Here is a 23,872-nt window from a genome sequence, read left to right as displayed (position 1 = left end):
TTGGTAATTCCTTTAATATTTTACATGTTTTGATTATAATACATTTTATTATTTCTCTCTCTACCCTATAAATTGCTTTTGTTAAAAAAAAAAAAAAAGAAAAAAGAAAAGTCCTTTACTAAAACCTTTCTACGGAGCCCCTAAAGGGACATGGGGGAATTTTTTATTTTTATAATTTTATTTTATTTTTTTTATTTTTTTTTAGACATGTATCTCGTGTGCACAAGAAACTTTTTATAAAGTTATTAAAAAAAAAAAAATCATAATTTTTTTTTTTTTTTTTTTTTTTAGACATATATCTTGTGCGCACAAGAAACGTTTTATAAAGTTATAAAAAAAAATCATTATTATTATTATTTTATTTTTAAACATGTATCTTGTGCGCACAAGAAACTTTTTATAAAGTTATAAAAAAAAATCATAATTTTTTTATTTTGTATTTTTTTTTTAGACATGTATCTCGTGCGCACGAGATACATGTCTAAGAAAAAAAAAATAAAAAATAAAAAAAAAATATTCCCCCATGTCCCTTTTGTTTATTTCAACCAGATATTTTTTATTTTTATTTTGTAAATTCAGTAAATCCTCACACTCACAGTGTCCAACGCTTGTGGTTGGTTGAGGTATAAGCGGAATTTGTACATAAGGGATAAAAATAAAAAATAAAAAAAATTAGTAGAAAAAACAGTAATAAAGTACAACAAAAATCTCTGTTTGAAATTCATTTCAAACAGAGATTTTTGCCAAGTTTGTTACGTTCCACCTCTAGTTGCTAGGCAGAATTCGTAGGGCATCATTTTACAAATAATAAATAACGGACTAGAAAAAGTAATTATAGATAGCGTTGTCATCTGTCTGATACATCTGTATTGGATATCGGTCCAGTATCAGCAAAAAAACCTGTATGATATTATATCTGCTTGCATTTAAAATCTCCAATAAGCGCGAGCACTATTAGCACAAACAGTCCTGCGGCGTGTTTGCTATTACTTGGCTATTTTGGTCAAGTCATTTACAAAAAGGTAAACATGCTAGTCTATAGGCTGCTAGGAGCCAGCAGCTACACAACAGCTAAGCACACAATAGCACACAAGCTAGAAAGTCGTAATAAGTGTCCTTAATTGAACAATATTGCAGTCTAAAATATGACATTTGTCAACATCAACAAGTACTAAATAACTACAGTTGCATATTATTTACACATACAAAGCATATTAGAAAGTATCCAGTAACAAACGTGTCTGCATCATTCCACTTGAGTTTAACCTCATGAATTACTGTGGCCACTCGGTGTCGCCAAAATGCAATTACCACTCCTCCTCAACTTAAAGACAGCATACCTTATTTCTGCGCTCCATTTACCTCGGAAGTTGGAAGTCAGAGCAAGGAATGACATCACAGCTGAGTTGGCCACATCCACAAAAGCTATTTTTGTGATTGCCTCGTCTGAATACAAACAACTAATAGGAAAATATGCACTTATTATGCAACTTTCAAACACGTAAAGACCACATGAAAAAAATAATGCCTACACGAAAATAATGTTGTGTATAAATGTCCAACAATACATCAGAAGTGCTAATTACGGATATTATACAAGCGTATATAATTGTTTACATTCAGAGCAGCCATCTTTGACGCCAACTGGTAGTGATAATGCTCCGACTTTCCGAGTAGGAAATCCGACCTCAGGCGGCGTTTCAGTTGAAATTCCGACTAGGAACCTGGACACTCAGACTTCCCAGTACAAACAAAACGCACCATTACTAATATTCCATACTGTAAATCAGGGGTGTCAAACTGGTTTTCATTGAGGGCCGTGTTTAACAATGAGTAATATATTAGAGATGTCCGATAATATCGGACTGCCGATATTATCGGCCGATAAATGCTTTAAAATGTAATATCGGAAATTATCGGTATCGGTTTCAACATTATCAGTATCTGTTTCAAAAAGTAAAATTTATGACTTTTTAAAAGGCCACTGTGTACACGGACGTAGGGAGAAGAACAGAGCACCAATAGCCGGCCAAGTCACATAATATCTACGACTTTTCACACACACAAGTGAATGCCATGCATACTTGGTCAACAGCCATACAGGTCACACTGAGGGTGGCCGTATAAAAAACTTTAACACTGTTACAAATATGCGCCACACTGTGAACCCACACCAAACAAGAATGACAAACACATTTCGGGAGAACATCCGCACCGTAACACAACATAAACACAACAGAACAAATACCCAGAGCCCCTTGCAGTACTAACTCTTCCAAGACGCTACAATATACACCCCTGCTACCCCCTACCCCCCCACCTCAACCCCGTCCCCCCAACCCTACCCACCTCAACCTCCTCATGCTCTCTCAGGGAGAGCATGTCCCAAATTCCAAGCTGCTGTTTTGAGGCATGTTAAAAAAAAATAATGCACTTTGTGACTTCAATAATAAATATGGCAGTACCATGTTGGCATTTTTTTTCCATAACTTGAGTTGATTTATTTTGGAAAACCTTGTTACATTGTTTAATGCATCCAGCGGGGCATCACAACAAAATTAGGCATAATAATGTGTTAATTCCACGACTGTATATATCGGTATCGGTTGATATCGGAATCGGTAATTAAGAGTTGGACAATATCGGAATATCGGCAAAAAAGCCATTATCGGACATCTCTAGTTTTCATTGAGGGCCACATCGCAGTCATGGTTCCCCTCAGAGGGCCGCTTTTAACAATGAGTAAGATATGAATATACATTATATATATATATATATATATAATACATTAACAATATTTTTTTTTTTTTACATAATCTGCCAAAAAAATATTTAAATTTTACTTTAAAAACTGGCAGCTCAGTCACCAGAATTTTACAGTAAAAGTGGTGGTTTTTTTTGTATTTTTTTTACAGCATATAAAACAATTGAATCAATGGAATGGAATAGAAAAACAATACCACTGTTTTTAGCGGTAAAATTCAAGCAACAGAGCTGACTTAAAAAAAAAAAAAATTAAAATCTTGTTGTTTTAATGTTTTTTTTTTGTTTTTTTTAATGTTTCAGTGTCTTACTGTATATGGAAAAAAAACAAAAGTACCAAACTCAGTCGGCGGAATTTAACCGTAAAATCTTTTGTAAATTTTACAGTCTACAATTTGATTGATAATTTGTTTTGAAATTATAAGTCAAGCAGATATATTGTAACCGTGTTGCAAAAAAGATCAATTAGACTGATACATAATATTGAATATAGAGAACATACAAACTCTTTATTTATTGAGTCAAAAATACTAAAGTTAGATGATTTGGTAAAATTGCAAACAGCTAAAATGATGTACAAAGCAAACTATAACCTGCTACCAAAGAATGTACAACAATTCTTCTCAACTAAAGAGGATAAATATAACCTTAGAGGAAAATCTAATTTAAAACATTTGTATGCACATACAACACTTAGAACCTTTAGCATATCAGTATGTGGAATTAAATTATGGAATGGATTAAGTAAAGAAGTTAAACATTGTACTGATATGATCCAGTTTAAGAGGTTGTTCACAATAATAGTGCTTACAAAGTACAAAGAAGAAAAATTATGAAAAATACTTTCAACCTTATTGAAAATAAGACATTCTTCATCTCAATATGTTAATAATGACTGAATTAATTAATTACATATTACAAAACTGTTGTATATACTAATTCACAGATGTCATTCTATTATGAAAAGGTCAGTGAATGAATGTATATATTTGTAAACGCTCTGAAGTGTGAAAGGGGTAGGATTAAATAAGCTTTGCTTCTTCCTACTCCTTTTCGGACATTATGTAAAGTGAAATGATATGAAATTGTGTGATGTATTACGCTGTAAGTGTGTTCATGTTCAAAAAAACTAAAGAAAGAAAGAAAGAAAGAAAGAAAGAAAGAAAGAGATATTTAAGTACAGTATTTATCTTTATCTTAACAAAAAATATTTTTGGAATACATGATAATATAGTATTTAGATTTTGATAATATTGAATTTGAAAAGATATGCATTTGCATGCAGTACAGGATTTTTAATGTCCAAAAGGGAAATAACAAATATATTTAGTAAGAAAAGATTAAGCATTTTATTAACGCATATTATCTCCAGGCTTTCGCGGGCTGGATTTGAGTTTGACACCTGTGGTGTAAATAATATGTATTTATTATACATGTATGGTTCTTGCTGATGTATTATCAGTATCGGCCAATACTCATTCAATATCGTAAGGAATTTAGGGATTTCACCATCTACGGTCCGTAATATCATCAAAAGGTTCAAAGAATCTGGAGAAATCACTGCACGTAAGCGATGATATTACGGACCTTCCATCCCTCAGGCTGTACTGCATTAAAAAGCGACATCTGTGTGTAAAGGATATCACCACATGGGCTCAGGAATACTTCAGAAAACCACTGTCAGTAACTACAGTTGGTCGCTACATCTGTAAGTGCAAGTTAAAACTCTACTATACAAAGAGAAAGCCATTTATCAACAACACCCAGAAACGCCGCCGGCTTCGCTGGGCCCGAGCTAATCTAAGATGGACTGATACTATAAGTGCTAAAAGTTGTATCGAGACACCCCTAGTGGTTGGTGTGAAAATGTAGTATGAGCACCATTGTGATCCATATGGATGGATGGATGTGATCGAGCACTGCCTCAATTCTTTTGGGCATGGAAACGAGCACCAGATTCTAACTGGAATCCTCTTCCACTCCTCTATGATGACATCACTGGTAGATGTTAACAACTTCACCTTCCTATGTTACCATGTTGGAAATGATACATTTTTTCCCCCTCAGAGGTTCCGAATAATCGTGACAACTGTCCATATGTCTACAACACTGAGCAGAGAGACACCGACTTAGATGGTGTCGGGGACCAGTGTGACAACTGTCCACTTCTGCACAACCCACAGCAGGTAAGGACAACGTGTATGCAAACATATCACAGGCGATGTTACCTTCAATTCAATGTATGCATTTTATTAGTAGATTTTTTTTAAACTAAAATGTAAAAAAAATATGGTAAGTTGCAATAATTTCACCTCAAAATTGAGCGTATATTACTGTAAATGGAAAAACAGTACTGCTGTTTTTATGGTAAAAAAAAAAAAAAAAGAAGGCAACTCAGTTGCCAGAATTTTACTGTAAAATTTACATTTGTTTTTTAACTGTAAATGTAAAAAAAAACCCTGCAATTGTACAGTAAAATTTTGGCACCTGAGCTGACAGTTTTTTTGTTTTTTAACTGCAAATCAACAACTGTAGATTTTTGGGTATATTACAGTAAATGCCAAAACGACACCACAGTTTATTACAGTAAAAGTTTTTTTCATTTAGAGAAAAATGCCGTGAAAACCATAGTAAATTTCACAATTTTACCATGAAATCTATTGCTACTTTTATATAGCACAATTTGATGGATAACGTGCTTTGAAATCATTATTATTAGTATTTATTTTCTATTTAAAAAATTGTTTGAATGTTTGATTGTCAGGTTCAAACACTAATGACATCTATTAAACAAGACAAGAAGCAAGGAATTAAACAGAGACAGAAGTAAATTCGGCTCAATTTGAGGAGAAACGCTCTGGCAAAAGATTGTACGCCACCTCTTTTTATTTGGACTTTCCCTGTTTACATAACATCAGCTGTTTCTAAAGGAATGGGGGGTATGTAAACAGCCATTGTTTTCGGTCACATTAACACAAAAGAATAAGATGCCTGGGGCTTGGACTGGTCCTGGATCGAGCTTGGGCAGGTCTTCGATTAAAATAGATAACCCTCCCGTCTCCTCCCATCGTACACAGCGGAAATTTCCAAGCCTTTGGCTTGGTGCAACAAAGACAGCCTTCGTCTGTTCACTGGGAACTCAGAGAACGGAAAGTTTTTTGATAATTTACATACAATTTTTCTGACATTGATAAAAAAAAAATTGCATAATTAGATGATATTTAAGTTGACATAATTTGCGATTACATGGAGTACATTTCTCCCAAAATAGAAATAATTAATTTAGTAAGAAAAGTAGCAGTACTTTATTGATACATATTATTTCCAGGCTTTCGAGGGGCAAATTAAATGAAGTGGCCCCCGGGCCTTGAGTTTGACACCTGTGCCTTAGAGGGAACGTTGATCACAGGTGTTCCGTTGCGTCTGCAGCTGGACTCTGACAGCGACCTGGTTGGCGACATGTGCGACGACAACCAGGACGTGGATGAGGACGGCCACCAGAACTCTGTGGACAACTGTCCCTACGTGGCCAACAGCAACCAGGCCGATCACGACCGGGACGGTAAAGGGGACGCCTGCGACCACGACGACGACAACGACGGCGTCCCCGACGACAGGGACAACTGCAGGCTGGTGGCCAATGAGAAGCAGTCGGACACTGACGGTTAGAATTTAAAGACATCGTCTCCGCTTCTCCGTCACATACAGTCCTGGTCAAAAGTTACACTTGTAAAGAACATAATGTCATGGCTGTCTTCAGTTTCCAATCATTTCTACAACTCTTATTATTTTGTGATAGAGTGATTGGAGCACATACTTGTTGGTCACAAAAAACATTCATGAAGTTTGCTTCTTTTAGGAATTTATTATGGCTCTACTGAAAATGTGACCAAATCTGCTGGGTCAAAAGTATACATACAGCAATGTTAATATTTGCTTACATGTTTCACTGCAATAAGGCGCTTTTGGTAGCCATCCACAAGCTTCTGCTGAATTTTTGACCACTCCTCTTGACAAAATTGGTGCAGTTCAGCTAAATTTGTTGGTTTTCTGACATGGACTTGTTTCTTTAGCATTTTCCACACGTCAGGACTTTGGGAAGGCCATTCTAAAACCTTCATTCTTGCCCAGTGGTTCTTAACCTGGGTTTGATGGAACCCTAGGGGTTCGGTGAGTCGGCCTCAGGGGTCCGGCGGAGGTCAAAACACACCCGACTCATCGTGTAAATAAAAACTTCTCCCTATCGGCGTATTACGGATACGGCAACAGCAGAAGTCACACTGATTTGCAGGTGTGTAATTTGTTGTGAGTTTATGCACTGTGTTGGTTTTGTTGTTTGAACAAGGTGATGTTCATGCACGGTTCATTTTGTGCACTAGTAAAAAAAACATGGTGACACTTTAGTATGGGGAACATATTCACCATTAATTAGTTGCTTATTAACATGCAAATTAGTAACTGTGGAAGACCCTTGCTTCCGGGTGAGTTCTCAGGACCATTCCAGGGAAGACATTGTCGTGAGATGGTTTAGACTTCTTTATTTTTTCGGGAACAGAGTCTTTGGCGTGATTTTCAGCAGCTGCCTTTTCTTACGTGAGCACACGAATGGTTTCCTTCCGTCCGCCGTCTGCTTTTCAGCAGCACGTAGCCGTCGTTCGCCGTCTACTTTTCAGCAGCACGTCGCCGTCGTTCGCGTGGTAGCAGAGGATGGTTTCCTCCCGTCCGCCGTCTGCTTTTCAGCAGCACGTCGCCGTCGTTCGCGTGGTAGCAGAAGATGGTTTCCTCCCGTCCGTCGTCTGCTTTTCAGCAGCACGTCGCCGTCGTTCGCCGTCTACTTTTCAGCAGCACGTCGCCGTCGTTCGCGTGGTAGCAGAGGATGGTTTCCTCCCGTCCGCCGTCTGCTTTTCAGCAGCACGTGGCCTTTGGCGTGCTTTTCAGCAGCTGCCTTTTCTCCGTCTCGCTCTCGCGGTGTACTGTGCTCCGCGTCTTGCCTCTTGCTCTCCACCTCTCCTCCCGTCTCTCTCGGCTGTCACCCTTTTATACACAGACAGATTATCTGATTGTGCCCAGCTGCCCGACCCACGCACCTGTAGTCCATTTGGACGCGGGTCCACAGGCCACGCCCCCTCGCCGCCATCTTGGAGCGGGCCCCGGTGTCGGACCGCCGGCCCCGCCTCTCCACAGTAACATATTGTCTCTAAACTAGTCATTATTAAGTACTTATTAATGCCTTATTTGGCATGGCCTCATTATAACCCTCTAACCCTAACCAAATAACTCTAAATTAAGTCTTTGTTACTTAGAATATGTTCCCCTAGTGTCCAAAAAACTCTACATTAAGTCTTTGTTACTTAGAATATGTTCCCCTAGTGTCCAAAAAACTCTACATTAAGTCTTTGTTACTTAGAATATGTTCCCCATACTAAAGTGTTACCAAAAACATATAACTTTGTCTTGAATTTGGGAAAAAAAAAAACATTTTATTTTTCACTAAGGAAGGGTTCGGTGAATGCGCATTACAAACTGGTTGGGTTCGGTACCTCCAACAAGGTTAAAAACCACTGTTCTTGCCGGATTCCTTTACCACTTTTGACGTGTGTTTGAGGTCATTGTCCTGTTAGAACACCCAACTGCACCCAAGACCCAACCTCCGGGCTGATGATTTTAGGTTGTCCTGAAGAATTTGGAGGTAATCCTCCTTTTTCATTGTCCCATTTACTCTCTGTAAAGCACCAGTTCCATTGGCAGCAAAACAGGCCCAGAGCATAATACTACCACCACCATGCTTGACGGTAGGTATGGTGTTCCTGGGATTAAAGACCTCACCTTTTCTCCTCCAAACATATTGCTGGGTATTGTGGCCAAACAGCTAAATTTTTGTTTCATCTGTGTCAGGTTCAAACACTGATGACATCTAATAATCAGACAAGAAGCAAGGAATCATGCAGAGACAGAGTTCAATTTAGCTCATGAGGACACACGTATTTCGGGCTGTATTCTAGTTACAGATCCAAACTACGTTCTAAAAGTCAAGCCTGCGCGCCTCCTCTATTTATTAGGAAGGTCCCTATTACATCACTGAAGCTGTCGCTGAGGGAAGGGGGTAATCTCCACAACTCCAGTTAGACACAATATATGATTATAGAATAAATGAAAATTAGTTGACGCAGGTCATATCGCCTTGTCTCTGCTCTGTCTGCATCACAGCGGTGTTCGGCCTTGGCCGTCCACAGGCCGAGTCTGGACACAACACTTATAAAGACAACTGGCAATCTTTTGGATTGCCAGCTTGCACAGATACAAAAATACCACTTCGGCACAATTGACAATAATTTATATCAACGGCCCTTAAGCATAAAGTTATGATGATAATATATACATCATTATTCTAACAATCTGACCACAGAACTTTCCTCCAGAAGGTCTTATCTTTGTCCATGTGATGTCAGATGAAACACACATTGAGCTGTTTGGCCACAACACCCAGCAATATGTTTGGAGGAGAAAAGCTGAGGCCTTTAATCCCAGGAACGCCACACCTACCGTCAAGCATGGTGGTGGTAGTATTATGCTCTGGGCCTGTTTTGCTGCCAATGGAACTGGTGCTTTACAGAGAGTAAATGGGACAATGAAAAAGAAAGATTACCTCCAAATTCTTCAGGACAACATAAAATCATCAGCCCAGAGGTTGGGTCTTGGGTAGGGATGTCCCGATCCAGGTTTTTGCACTTCCGATCCAATACCGATATTGTTTTTGCATTTCCGATCCGATACCGATACTGACCGATACCAATACTGACCGATACTGGCCTATCCGAGCATGTATTAAAGTTTAAAGTTATTTAGCCTACTTAGTTGTCAGAATCATGTTGAAAAGGGTTTTAGTACTCTTGATAACAACTAGCCAGCTGAATTAGGGGAGTTTGAATAATACACAATGGTTGGTAACAAGAAACTGACCTGTTTATTCAAGGATAAACACAAAATAGACAAAATTATACATCACAAACAGAAATGGATCATCATAAAATCATTGAAACTAGGGCTGGGCGATATGGCCTTTTTTTAATATTGCGATATTTTAAGGCCATATTGCGATACACGATATATATCTCGATATTTTGCCTTAGCCTTGAATGAACACTTGATGCATATAATCACAGCAGTATGATGATTCTATGTGTTTTGATTGATTGATTGAGACTTTTATTAGTAGGTTGCACAGTGAAGTACATATTCCGTACAATTGACCACTAAATGGTAACACCCGAATAGGTTTTTCAACTTGTTTAAGTCGGGGTCCACTTAAATTGATTCATGATACAGATATATACTATCAGATATATACTATCATCATAATACAGTCATCACACAAGATAATCACATTGAATTATTTACATTATTTATAATCCAGGGTGTGGAGGGGGGCGCCGGATGTAAGTGTCAAAAAGACAGTCAAAAGAGTTTGATATGAGAATAAATCTAAAGTTAAAATATAGGGTAGAAATGCATTCATTTGCAGGAAATGTAGTCTTGATTTTCAAAATTTTCTTTCAAGGCTTGCATGTCTACATTAAAACATTCTTCTTCATACTGCATTAATATATGCTACTTTTAAACGTTCATGCAGAGAAGGAAATCACAACTAAAAAAATCACTAATTTTTTCATACGGTGTTGATCTGGAAATTTTTGCCTCGGCATTTTGATGGTGTGGACGTGTGGCACCGAATGGAGATAAGCGCCTCGACAGACGTCACAATATTTGAACAATGATGACAAAAACTGTTTTCTCTGTCGTGTCCGTGTGTCGAAAATTGTTATGCGCTTTTTTTTTTAATTTGATTTTGTGTGTGGCATAGATTTGCTATGCGCAGAGGACGCTTAAACAGTGCGCAATTGCACAGGCAAGCACCTTAGAGGTAGCGTTGCTCGCACGGCTGCGCTAGCATCACAGCTAACGTTAGCCATGCTGCTACCTCTCTGCTCGGGGAGGACGTATACGTATGTGACGTATGACGTGACAGTATGTGACGTGTGTAAGAAGGTGCGCTTGCTGTCTGTGAGAGGGAGACACAGAAAAGAGTGAGAAGAGCCTGTCGTGTAATGCCAGCAGCTAAAAGCAACTGCGTGAGAATTCACAGACCTGTTGATGTGTTGAAGGTGTGCTGGAAAATGCGGAACGGAAATTACGGAGCAGCAGAAAAGTGGAATGTATTATTTAAATCGGTGCGTTGGAAAACACGGACCGGAGTTTTTTTTTTAAACTGGATCTGGATCGGCATTTTCCCATGCCTTGCCGATACGCAATTTTTGGCAAATATCGGCGGCCGATCCGATCCAAATATCAGATCGGGACATCCCTAGCTGTATGTATACTTTTGACCCAGCACATTTGCTCACCTCCTCTCTGAGCTGCCACCTTAACGTGGTAGAGGAGTTTGCGTGTCCCAATGATCCTAGGAGCTATGTTGTCCGGGGGCTTCTATGCCCCCTGGTAGGGTCTCCCAAGGCAAACTGGTCCTAGGTGAGGGATCAGACAAAGAGCAGCTCGAAGACCTCTATGAAGAACACGAACAAGGAACCCAGATTTCCCTCGCCCGGACGCGGGTCACCGGGGCCCTCCTCTGGAGCCAGGCCCGGAGGTGTGGCACGATGGCGAGCGCCTGGTGGCCGGGCCTGTCCCCATGGGGCCCGGCCGGGCACAGCCCGAAGAGGCAACGTGGGTCCCCCCTCCAATGGGCTCACCACCCATAGCAGGGGTCATAGAGGTCAGGTGCGATGTGAGCTGGGCGGAAGCCGAAGGCAGGGCACTTGGCGGTCCGATCCTCGGCTACAGAAGCTAGCTCTTGGGACGTGGAACGTCACCTCGCTGGGGGGGAAGGAGCCTGAGCTAGTGCGTGAGGTGGAGAAGTTCCGGCTAGATATAGTCGGACTCACTTCGACGCACAGCAAGGGCTCTGGAACCAGTTCTCTTGACAGGGGCTGGACTCTCTTCCACTCTGGCGTTGCCAGCAATGAGAGGCGACGGGCTGGGGTGGCAATTCTTGTTTCCCCTCGGCTCAAAGCCTGCACGTTAGAGTTCAACCCGGTGGACGAGAGGGTAGCCTCCCTCCGCCTTCGGGTGGGGGGACGGGTCCTGACTGTTGTTTGCGCTTACGCGCCCAACGGCAGTTCAGATTACCCACCCTTTTTGGATTCACTCGAGGGAGTACTGGAGAGTGCTCCCCCGGGTGATTCCCTCGTTCTACTGGGGGACTTCAACGCTCATGTTGGCAACGACAGTGAAACCTGGAGAGGCGTGATTGGGAAGAATGGCCGCCCGGATCTGAACCCGAGTGGTGTTTTGTTATTGGACTTTTGTGCTCGTCACGGATTGTCAATAACAAACACCATGTTCAAACATAAGGGTGTCCATATGTGCACTTGGCACCAGGACACCCTAGGCCGCAGTTCCATGATCGACTTTGTAGTTGTGTCATCGGATTTGCGGCCTCATGTTTTGGACACTCGGGTGAAGAGAGGGGCGGAGCTTTCTACCGATCACCACCTGGTGGTGAGTTGGCTGCGATGGTGGGGGAGGATGCCGGACAGACCTGGCAGGCCCAAACGCATTGTGAGGGTTTGCTGGGAACGTCTAGCAGAGTCTCCTGTCAGAGAGAGTTTCAATTCCCACCTCCGGAAGAACTTTGAACATGTCACGAGGGAGGCGCTGGACATTGAGTCCGAGTGGACGATGTTCCGTACCTCTGTTGTCGGGGCGGCCGATTGGAGCTGTGGCCGCAGGGTAGTTGGTGCCTGTCGTGGCGGTAATCCTAGAACCCGTTGGTGGACACCGGCGGTGAGGGATGCCGTCAAGCTGAAGAAGGAGTCCTATCGGGTTCTTTTGGCTCATGGGACTCCTGACGCAGCAGACAGGTACCGACAGGCCAAGCGGTGTGCGGCTTCAGCGGTCGCGGAGGCAAAAACTCGGACATGGGAGGAGTTCGGTGAGGCCATGGAAAAAGACTTCCGGACGGCTTCGAAGCAATTCTGGACCACCATCCGCCGCCTCAGGAAGGGGAAGCAGTGCAGTGTCAACACCGTGTATGGTGGGGATGGTGCTCTGTTGACCTCGACTGCGGATGTTGTGGATCGGTGGAGAGAATACTTCGAAGACCTCCTCAATCCTACCAGCACGTCTTCCTATGAGGAAGCAGGGCCTGGGGAATCTGTGGTGGGCTCTCCTATTTCTGGGGCTGAGGTTGCCGAGGTAGTTAAAAAGCTCCTCGGTGGCAAGGCCCCGGGGGTGGATGAGATCCGCCCGGAGTTCCTTAAAGCTCTGGATGTTGTGGGGCTGTCTTGGTTGACAAGACTCTGCAACATCGCGTGGACATCGGGGGCGGTACCTCTGGATTGGCAGACCGGGGTGGTGGTTCCTCTCTTTAAGAAGGGGAACCGGAGGGTGTGTTCCAACTATCGTGGGATCACACTCCTCAGCCTTCCCGGTAAGGTCTATTCAGGTGTACTGGAGAGGAGGCTACGCCGGATAGTCGAACCTCGGATTCAGGAGGAACAGTGTGGTTTTCGTCCTGGTCGTGGAACTGTGGACCAGCTCTATACTCTCGGCAGGGTCCTTGAGGGTGCATGGGAGTTTGCCCAACCAGTCTACATGTGCTTTGTGGACTTGGAGAAGGCATTCGACCGTGTACCCCGGGAAGTCCTGTGGGGAGTGCTCAGAGAGTATGGGGTAACGGACTGTCTTATTGTGGCGGTTCGCTCCCTGTATAATCGGTGTCAGAGCTTGGTCCGCATTGCCGGCAGTAAGTCGGACACGTTTCCAGTGAGGGTTGGACTCCGCCAGGGCTGCCCTTTGTCACCGATTCTGTTCATAACCTTTATGGACAGAATTTCTAGGCGCAGTCAGGGCGTTGAGGGTATCTGGTTTGGTGGCTGCAGGATTAGGTCTCTGCTTTTTGCAGATGATGTGGTCCTGATGGCTTCATCTGGCCAAGATCTTCAGCTCTCACTGGATCGGTTCGCAGCCGAGTGTGAAGCGACTGGGATGAGAATCAGCACCTCCAAATCCGAGTCCATGGTTCTCGCCCGGAAAAGGGTGGAGTGCCATCTCCGGGTTGGGGAGGAGATCTTGCCCCAAGTGGAGGAGTTCAAGTACCTCGGAGTCTTGTTCACGAGTGAGGGAAGAGTGGATCGTGAGATCGACAGGCGGATCGGTGCGGCATCTTCAGTAATGCGGACGCTGTATCGATCCGTTGTGGTGAAGAAGGAGCTGAGCCAGAAGGCAAAGCTCTCGATTTACCGGTCGATCTACGTTCCCATCCTCACCTATGGTCATGAGCTTTGGGTCATGACCGAAAGGACAAGATCACGGGTACAAGCGGCCGAAATGAGTTTCCTCCGCCGGGTGGCGGGGCTCTCCCTTAGAGATAGGGTGAGAAGCTCTGCCATCCGGGGGGAGCTCAAAGTAAAGCCGCTGCTCCTCCATATCGAGAGGAGCCAGATGAGGTGGTTCGGGCATCTGGTCAGGATGCCACCCGAACGCCTCCCTCGGGAGGTGTTTCGGGCACGTCCGACCGGTAGGAGGCCACGGGGAAGACCCAGGACACGTTGGGAAGACTATGTCTCCCGGCTGGCCTGGGAACGCCTCGGGATCCACCGGGAGGAGCTGGACGAAGTGGCTGGGGAGAGGGAAGTCTGGGCTTCCCTGCTTAGGCTGCTGCCCCCGCGACCCGACCTCGGATAAGCGGAAGAAGATGGATGGATGGATGGATGGACATTTGCTCACATTTTCAGTAGACCCATAATAAATTCACAAAAGAACCAAACTTCATGAATGTTTTTTGTGACCAACAAGTATGTGCTCCAATCACTCTATCACAAAAAAATAAGAGTTGTAGAAATGATTGGAAACTCATGACATTATGTTCTTTACAAGTGTATGTCAACTTTTGACCAGGACTGTACATTCTCTTTGTCTCTCAGGCGACAGCAGCGGAGACGCCTGCTTTGATGACTTCGACAACGACAGCGTTCCAGACGCGCTGGATCCCTGTCCTCTCAACCAAGACATCAAGTCGACGGACTTTCGGAAGTTTCAGGTGGTTCTGTTGGACCCTAAAGGCACCGCCCAGTCCGAGCCGCTGTGGGTGATCCGGAGTCAGGGCACCGAGCTGCTGCAGACCACCAACTCTGACCCTGGCATCGCTTTAGGTCCACGCTATCAAATTCACTCTCTCCAACCCTAATCGATAAATGCTGATAATCAGAGATCTTCCAACAGGATATGACAAGTTCAACGCCGTGGACTTCAGCGTGACCTTTTACGTGAACACCAACCGAGATGACGACTACGCCGGCATCGTTTTTGGCTATCAGTCTAGTCGACGCTTCTACGTGGTCATGTGGAAGCAGGTTTGTCCTCTACATCAGTGTTTTTCAACCTTTTTTGAGGCAAGGCACATTTTTTGCGTTGAAAAAATGCGGAGGCACACCACCAGCAGAAATCATTAATAAAACGAAACTCAGTTGACAGTAAAAAGTCGTCGTCGCAATTGTTGGATATGACTTTAAAGCATAAGCAAGCATGCATCACTATAGCTCTTGTCTCAAAGTAGGTGTACTGTCACCACCTGTCACATCACGCCCTGACTTATTTGGAGTTTTTTGCTGTTTTCCTGTGTGTCGCGTGTTAGTTCTTGTCTTGCGCTCCTATTTTGGTGGCTTTTTCTCATTTTTTTGGTATTTTCCTGTAGCAGTTTCATGTCTTCCTTTAGCAGTCAAGAATAATTTCAGTTGTTTATATCCTTCTGTGTGGACATTGTTGATGTCATGTTCGGATGTACATTGTGGACGCCGTCTTTGCTCCACAGTAAGTCTTTGCTGTCGTCCAGCATTCTGTTTTTTGTTTACTTTGTAGCCAGTTTAGTTTTAGTTTCGTTCTGCGTAGACTTCCCTAAGCTTCAATGCCTTTTCTTAGGGGCACTCACCTTTTGTTTATTTTTGGTTTAAGCATTAGACACCTTTTTACCTGCACACTGCCTCCCGCTGTTTCGGACATCTACAAAGCAATTAGCTACTGGGTGCCACCTACTGATATAGAAGAGTATTACACGGTTACTCTGCTGAGCTCTAGACAGCACCGACACTCAAAAACAACACATCATTTGCAGACTATAATTACTGGTTTGCAAAAAATATTTTTAACCCAAGTAGGTGAAATTAGATCATCTCCAGTGGTTGAAAAACACGGCTCTACATATTTGTGTGAATGCCCAAACATTCACACGAATATGTTATTCTACACCAGGGGTCGGCAACCCAAAACGTTGAAAGAGCCATATTGGACCACAAATACAAAAAAGTATTGGTCTGGAGCTGCAAAAAATCTAAAGACTTATATAAGACTTATAATGAAGGAAACACATGATGTAAGTGTCTATATTAGCTATAATAGCCTACTATCAAAATGACCATGTGTCGCAGGCTGACGTAAATCTTCGATGACAGAAATTTTGAAATCTAATATTTATTCTACACATTTTTACATCATTGGAAAACATTAGTAAAACTTCTCACAGGGTGAGTTAACTCCTGGAAATGACTGTCTTAGAATGGCCAAAGGTATAAAGGTGTGTGTCCAAGTTAAAGGAAACGGCAGGCCATCTTCTTCTTGTGGATTTATTACAATCTTTGCAAGCTGGGTAACGTTTGCTGTGGTCTGGAACAACATGGCACACAAACAACTCAGAAATGCAGCCAATATTACATACAGAGAATGTGTCAGGAGACATGGAAAAATAAACTAAATACACATAAGTAAAGGAAATTAAATGAGGCATAATGATGCAATATGTACATCCATCCATTTTCTACCGCTTATTCCCTTTGGGGTCGCTGGAGCCTATCTCAGCTACAATCGGGCGGAAGGCGGGGTACACCCTGGACAAGTCGCCACCTCATCGCAGGGCCAACACAGATAGACAGACAACATTCACACTCACATTCACACACATACAGCTAGCCTAAATAGCATGTTAGCATCGGTTAGCTTGCAGTCATGCGCTGACCAAATATGCCTGATTATAACTCCTACAAGTCAATAACATCAACAAAGCTCACCGTAGTGCATTCACGCGCAGTATAAAAAGTTTGGTGGACAAAAAGAGACAAAGACAGGGTGGCATAAAACACATCTTTCTGCGGCAGCGTCGGAGAAAGTCGTACATGTAAACAAACTGATGCGTCACAGTCCACACAGCTATGGTGAGTTCAAGGACCGCCAAAATTAGTAGGACAAAACGGCGCTCGCCAAATCCTCTCATCAGTGAGGCATGTTGGATACAAACAGTGTGATTTCTAACAATTAGGAAGGGTTCAGTCATGTTTGTTCTCCAACAAAAACCATATTAAAACAAAATATATATTTTTTCCCCTCACCTTTTCCCATTTTCATACATTTTTGGGCGCTCTAGAGCCGCGGGTTGCTGATCACCGTTCTACACCAACAATTCATCAATTCATCAGTATTCTTCCGAATGCACAAAAGTTTGGCACCATCCACAGCCCGAACTTTTCACTCAATCGGAACCGTTCGAGTATCAAAACGTTCGGCTTGACCGGGAATCGTGTGCTCACCAAAATATTGTTCAGAAATATTCCAGAATTCTCGGTCTTCCGGGACATTTTTCCCATTGAAATAAATTGACAATTTTTCGAACTGGCACATTGGAATTGTTTCACCATCCACACACTCCACTCACCTTGGACAATCAAACTACTATTTTCCAAGTTCCAAAAACAATTCCAGGAATTCCCAGTTCTCCAAGCCCTATTTTCACCTCTTGCTGAAAAGTTTTCACAGTCCACATTTTTCAACCGTTTTTGACCATTCCACCTTCAAAACATTCCTCTCAGTTGGGTCAACAAAATCACCATTTTGCCCGTTTTTACCCGAAATTCCAGGAATACCCATTCTCAATTCAAACTGTTACTACGTCAACATTTTTCAAGCGATTCAAAAACACCAACCCATTCATATCATCTTGGACAATTGTGCTAGGATCAATATTTAAAACAATTCCCAGTTTTCCCTAATTTCCCACATTTCCATTCAACTGAATGGACATATTCATAGTTCAACAATGCCCTAAATTCTCAAAATATTTCAAATTTTTTCAACCCAATTCTGACCTTTCAACCATCCACCCACACTTCTCTTCCAATTAATCGAACGCAAAACATGTTTTCCCTTTCCCATAATTCCCTGATTTCCGGTAATTTTCTACACCATTGACAATTAATAGGAAGTATACAATCGACACCAGTTCTCCAAAGCCCTATTTTCACCTCTTTCTGGAAAGTTTTCACAGTCCACATTTTTCAACTGTTTTTTGACCATTCCACCTTCAAAACATTCCTCTCAGTTGGGACAACAAAATCACCATTTTGCCCGTTTTTCCCCGAAATTCCAGGAATACCCATTCTCAATTCAAACTGTTACTACGTCAACATTTTTCAAGCGATTCAAAAACACCAACCCATTCATATCATCTCGGACAATTGTGCTAGTATCAATATTTTAAAAAATTCCCAGTTTTCCCTAATTTCCCACATTTCCATGAAATTCCCATTCAACTGAATGGACGTATTCATAGTTCAACAATGCCCTAAATTTTCAAAATATTTCAAATTTTTTCAACCCAATTCCGACCTTTCAACCATCCACCCACATTTCTCTTCCAATATATCGAACGCAAAACATATTTTCCCTTTCCCATAATTCCCCGATTTCCGGTAATTTTCTACCCCATTGACAATTAATAGGAAGTATACAATCGACAGCATATTTCACATTTCTCATCCGATTTGAACCGTTCCAACATCCACATACTCCACTCACCCTGGATATTCGTTCCGAAAATTCCCTGATTACCCGTAATTACCAGGAATTTTCCCCCACTGAAAATGAATGGGCAATATACAAACCTCTCTATATCCCACATTTCTCAACTGATTCAACTTAGGGAAATCACATGACGGAATTACAAATTCTAGGTATAATATACGTTGACAATAGAGTCAGTATTAAAAACTAGGGATGGGTACCAAACCCGGTAAAGCTTCACTTTTCCAAAAATGCGCGAGCTTGATGCTAATATACATTGGCTTTGCTACTAACATGCTACAGGTGATCATTAACGATTTCACATGGAGATCAACACCTCTGAGTTTGTTAATGAAAACCCTAACTAAGATGCACGTTACAATCAAATAGCTGGTGCGTAATAGGTACAATACTTACAGTATTTACACTTTTTAGGGCAAAACAAAAACAGAAAAACACCATCAACTATACACTACTGCCATCTAACGTCTTGGATTTGCAACTGTAGTTGCAACCTAATGTCATATTTGCAAATGAGACTTAGAAATGTGATAATAAAACAAGATATGACAACTGGACAGCAGTTGTCATGATATGCTCATTTTTAAATGTTGAGCTATGGTAGGCCTTAAACAAGAAATGCACTTTTTAGGGGGACTTTTGATCATGTGACTGATAGGAAAAAGTGCAGTTCCCATTGAAAAAGACCATTTAAAGCCATGTCTTTATATTACAGCTTTTCTCCTGTGCCATCTCCAAAATCACCCTGATTCACTTGGACTTCTCTCCTTTGAAAATCCTGAGCACAGGTGTCGCAGGCCTACTGGGAAAAGAGACCATCCAAAGCTTTCGGGACAGCGGGGGTCTCCATTAAACTAGTCAACTCCACCACAGGGCCGGGGGAATATCTGCGCAATGCTCTGTGGCACACCGGCAACACCCGCAACCAGGCATGAGTCCACTCCTGGGTACACATTTGTTTCCGGAACAGACTCGCCCTAAACTTCCTTTTCCCCCTCGACTCAGGTGCGAACATTGTGGCACGACCCCAACAAAACGGGCTGGAAGGACTTCACCGCCTACCGCATGCACCTCATCCACAGACCCAAGACGGGGTTCATCAGGTGTGAGCGTGGTCACCACAAGTCATTTTGGAAGCAGGGGTGTCAAACTCACTTTAGCTCAGAGGCCGCATGAAGGAAAATCTATTCCCAGGTGGGCCGTAATGGCATTGTCAGGTTCAAACACTGATGACATCTATTAAACAGACATGAAGCAAGGAATTAAACAGAGACAGAATCCAATTTAGCTCATTGAGGAGAAATGTCTGGGCTGTACTTTGTACAGTGTCCCACCACGCTCTGACGAAAGATTGTACGCCTCCTCTTATTTGGGCTTTCCCTGTACATGGCAACAGCTGTTTCTAAAGGAAGGGGGGTCGTAAACAGCCGTTGCCTTTGGTTACAAAACAGTTCACAGAAAAGGTACATGGAGGGGGGTCAGGTCCTGCTTCCTCTCCGCTTTGTAGATCTGTCAACGCTTTACAACTCATGATGACCAGGCTGCATGAAACGGCAGAAGAGTACGACACCAAGGTACATGGTAAGAAAAGAAAGCTGTTGAAGATATCAAAGCAACCGGTTGAAGACTTTGAGATCCGCCTTGGTGGTGTACAGCTGAACCAAGTGACACAGTTGATCTACCTTGGCAGTATAATTGCACAAGATGGATACTGGTGGTGGTCGGAGGGGCCGTAGGCGCAAACTGGCAGCCTCGCTTCCGTCAGTCTACCCCAGGGCAGCTGTGGCTACAAATGTAGCTTACCACCACCAGGTGTGAATGAATGATGGGTTCCCACTTCTCTGTGAGCGCTTTGAGTATCTAATAATAGAAAAGCGCGATATAAAATCTAATGCATTATTATTATTGTTATTATCTCGGGTCAAGACAAAATTTTCTTGTGGATTACAATAGATCAAAGAAACCGACACCTTTATGTCGCTTCCCATCGTACACAGTGGAATTTTCCAAGCCTTTGGCTTGGTGCAACAAAGACAGCTTTCGTCTGTTCACTGGGAACATAGAGAACGGAAAGTTTTTTGATAATTTACATAACATTTTTCTGACATTGATAATATATTTTTTGCATAATTAGACGATATTTAAGTTAACATAATTTGCGATTACATGGAGTAAATTAAAATCAAATTAAAATCAAGTGGCCCCCGGGCCTTGAGTTTGACACCTGTGCCTTAGAAGGAACGTTGATCACAGGTGTTCCGTTGCGTCTGCAGCTGGACTCTGACAGCGACCTGGTCTCGGGTCAAGACAAAATATTCCTGTGGATTACAATAGATCAAAGAAACCGACACCTTTATGTCGCTTCCCATCCTACACAGTGGAGTTTTACAAGCCTTCTGCTTGGTAAGATCAAAGACAGCTTTTGTCTGCTCGCCGGGAACTCATTGAAACACAAAGTTTTGTGATAACTTAGATACAATTATTCTGCCAGGCATGATAACTTAAAAATAAAGACAACTCCAAGTTGTTTTTCTTTGTTTTACTTTGGCCAAAAATAGAACAAGCGCATTCTGAAAACGTACAAATCACAAATAATCCTCTGGACAAAACACTTCAAGTTTGTTGAAAATTCTGAGGAATTTGGTGCAGTTACAAAACACAACATGTAAACTAGGGCTGCAACTAACCATTAATTTGATAATCGATTAAGCTGTCGATTATTACTTGGATTAATCGATTAATAATCGGATACAAGAGACAAACTACATTTATATCCTTTCCAGTATTTTATTGGGGGAAAAAACAGCATACTGGCAACATACTTATTTTGATTATTGTTTCTCAGCTGTTTGTACATGTTGCAGTTTATAAATAAAGGTTTATTAAAAAAATAAAAATAACTTTTTTTTTAAATTACCAAAAAAAAATAAAAAAATTGCCTCTGTGCATGCGCATAGCATAGATCCAACGAATTGATGACTAAATTAATCGCCAACTATTTTTATAATCGATTAGTTGTTGCAGCCCTAATGTAAACCCTTCTAGGTATCAAATACCTCCTTTGTCATGTCCACGTATCAATCCTGTGCTAAATAACGATGTGTTCGAAGTAGTGTTGTCCCGATACCAATATTTTGCTCCCGGTACCAAAATTATTTCGATACTTTTCTAAATAAAGGGGAACCACAAAAAATTGCATTATTGGCTTTATTTTAACAAAATCTTAGGGTACATAAAACATATGTTTCTTATTGCAAGTTTGTCCTTAAATAAAATAGTGAACATACAAGACAACTTGTCTTTTATTAGTAAGTAAACAAACAAAGGCTCCTAAGTTAGCTGCTGACATATGCAGTAACATATTGTGTCATTTTCCATTCTATTATTTTATCAAAATGATTAAGGACAAGCGGTAGGAAATGAATTATTAATCTACTTGTTCATTTACTGTTAATATCTGCTTACTTTCTCTTTTAACATGTTCTATCTACACTTCTATTGAAATGTAATAATCACTTATTCTTCTGTTTGATACTTTACATTAGTTTTGGATGATACCACAAATCTGGGTAACAATCCGATACCAAGTAGTTACAGGATCATACATTGGTCATATTCAAAGTCCTCATGTGTCCAGGGACGTATTTCCTGACTATATAAACATAATATAAATTAAAAAAAAACAAAAGAAGATGTTGTGATGCTAAAAAATAGACGTAATCATAGTAGTATGGACTAGATACGCTGCTGTACTTGGTATCATTACAGTGGATGTCAGGTGTAGATCCACCCATGGTGTTTGTTTACATTGTGACGCCAGTGAGCTACGGTGTGTAGTGAAGCATGTTTAGCTATTCCTCGTCCTGCAGTGATAATGCTACTTGTAAGAAACTTACTTTATTTGTTGCCATGGAGACGAGGATTAGTGCTGGACTTTAGCCGCTAGCCAGTTAGCCATGTCTTAAAGTACCTCTTCCTGTGGGTGTTTCAGTGTTATAACTTCACCTTTATCGTTAGTTTTTAAGCCAAAATGCGTCCGTTCTCCCTTTTCTGTCTACACACTGTGTCTGCTTGTAAGTACTCTGTGATTGTGCGCTGCCGAACATGCTCCTCTGCTTGTAAAACCAGCGATGACGCGCCGTCATGCCCATAAAAAAGCTTTTACTTTTTAGAGGGGGTATAGTACCGAATATGATTCATTAGTATCGCGGTACTTTACTACTTATTCCTGATTTATATTACCCTAATATTGTAGGCATTTTAGATCCTTTTGTCACACACTCAAACACTTTCTACACATGATAAATCAGTACAATGAAACCTCGACATGACGACTACGATGGAGGCGCGTATAGTACCGAATATGATTCATTAATATCGCGGTACTGTACTAATACCGGTATACCACACAACCCTAGTTGGAAGCAGAAGGCAGGTTTTAAGTTCCATGTGGGTCGAGGGACCTCTTGCTAGTCTTAACATAATTGCTATTGTGACATCCGGTGGACACATTTAGAACAGCAGTTTGTTTCATTCCCAAAAAATGCAGCTCCTTTTAAATACTTGGCAAACTCATCACGCGGGCCTGATAAAACCTGGCCGTAGGTTTGACACCCCTGTGATAGTGATTAGCGGTAATTCGGCAAACATCCTTGAGTGTCAACATCAGGAGCGATCCTTGACAAGATGTGTAATTAGTTCAAGCTTGCTCTCCTCTTTTTTTCGGGGGAGAGCTGGCAATCATGACGACGACGATGGATGGCGTCCAGATTTTTAGCACCTTCCTACTGTAGTTTCCCTTTAAAGTTCATTTTAGGTACTGTAGGCAAACAACATGCAAAACATAAAATGGCTCCTAACGGCACTAAGTAGTACTGCTGGTAAAAAAATATTCATAGGCAGATACCATGATGACCCTGTAGCAGGGGTGTTCAAACTACTGCCCGCGGGCCATGTGCGACCCGCCAGCATCTTCAATTTGGCCCACAAGACGTTATGAATTTATGGTGTGGGTTCACAGTGTGGCGCATATTTGTGACAGTCTTAAAGTTGTTTATACGGCCACCCTCAGTGTAACCTGTATGGCTGTTGACCAAGTATGTTTTACATTCACTTGTGTGTGTGAAAAGCCGTAAATATTATGTGACTGGGCCGGCACGTAAAGGCAGTGCCTTTAAGGTTTATTGGCGCTCTGTACTTCTCCCTA

At 42.0% G+C, this 23,872-nt stretch overlaps 1 protein-coding gene and 1 long non-coding RNA gene across 2 annotated transcripts in view; one reads left to right on the top strand and one right to left on the bottom strand.

Annotated features, from left to right (window-relative positions):
• Positions 1-23,872, bottom strand: part of LOC133577853 (uncharacterized) — a 54,087-nt gene that overhangs the window by 20,143 nt on the left and 10,072 nt on the right. The window lies entirely within an intron of this gene.
• The window catches only part of LOC133577846 (thrombospondin-2-like), a 61,289-nt gene that overhangs the window by 34,963 nt on the left and 2,454 nt on the right, over positions 1-23,872 (top strand). The window contains exons 14-19 of the mRNA XM_061931915.1: positions 4,831-4,949; positions 6,193-6,427; positions 14,745-14,972; positions 15,043-15,173; positions 19,455-19,595; positions 19,672-19,769. Coding sequence (XP_061787899.1) covers positions 4,831-4,949; positions 6,193-6,427; positions 14,745-14,972; positions 15,043-15,173; positions 19,455-19,595; positions 19,672-19,769 — 952 coding nt within the window. The remainder of the gene's footprint in view (positions 1-4,830; positions 4,950-6,192; positions 6,428-14,744; positions 14,973-15,042; positions 15,174-19,454; positions 19,596-19,671; positions 19,770-23,872) is intronic.

This window comes from Nerophis lumbriciformis, linkage group LG39 (genome assembly GCF_033978685.3).
Source record: "Nerophis lumbriciformis linkage group LG39, RoL_Nlum_v2.1, whole genome shotgun sequence".
NCBI lineage: Eukaryota > Metazoa > Chordata > Actinopteri > Syngnathiformes > Syngnathidae > Nerophis > Nerophis lumbriciformis.
The sequence above is the reverse complement of the archived record's forward strand: the minus strand, read 5'-3'. Positions and strand labels throughout refer to the sequence as shown.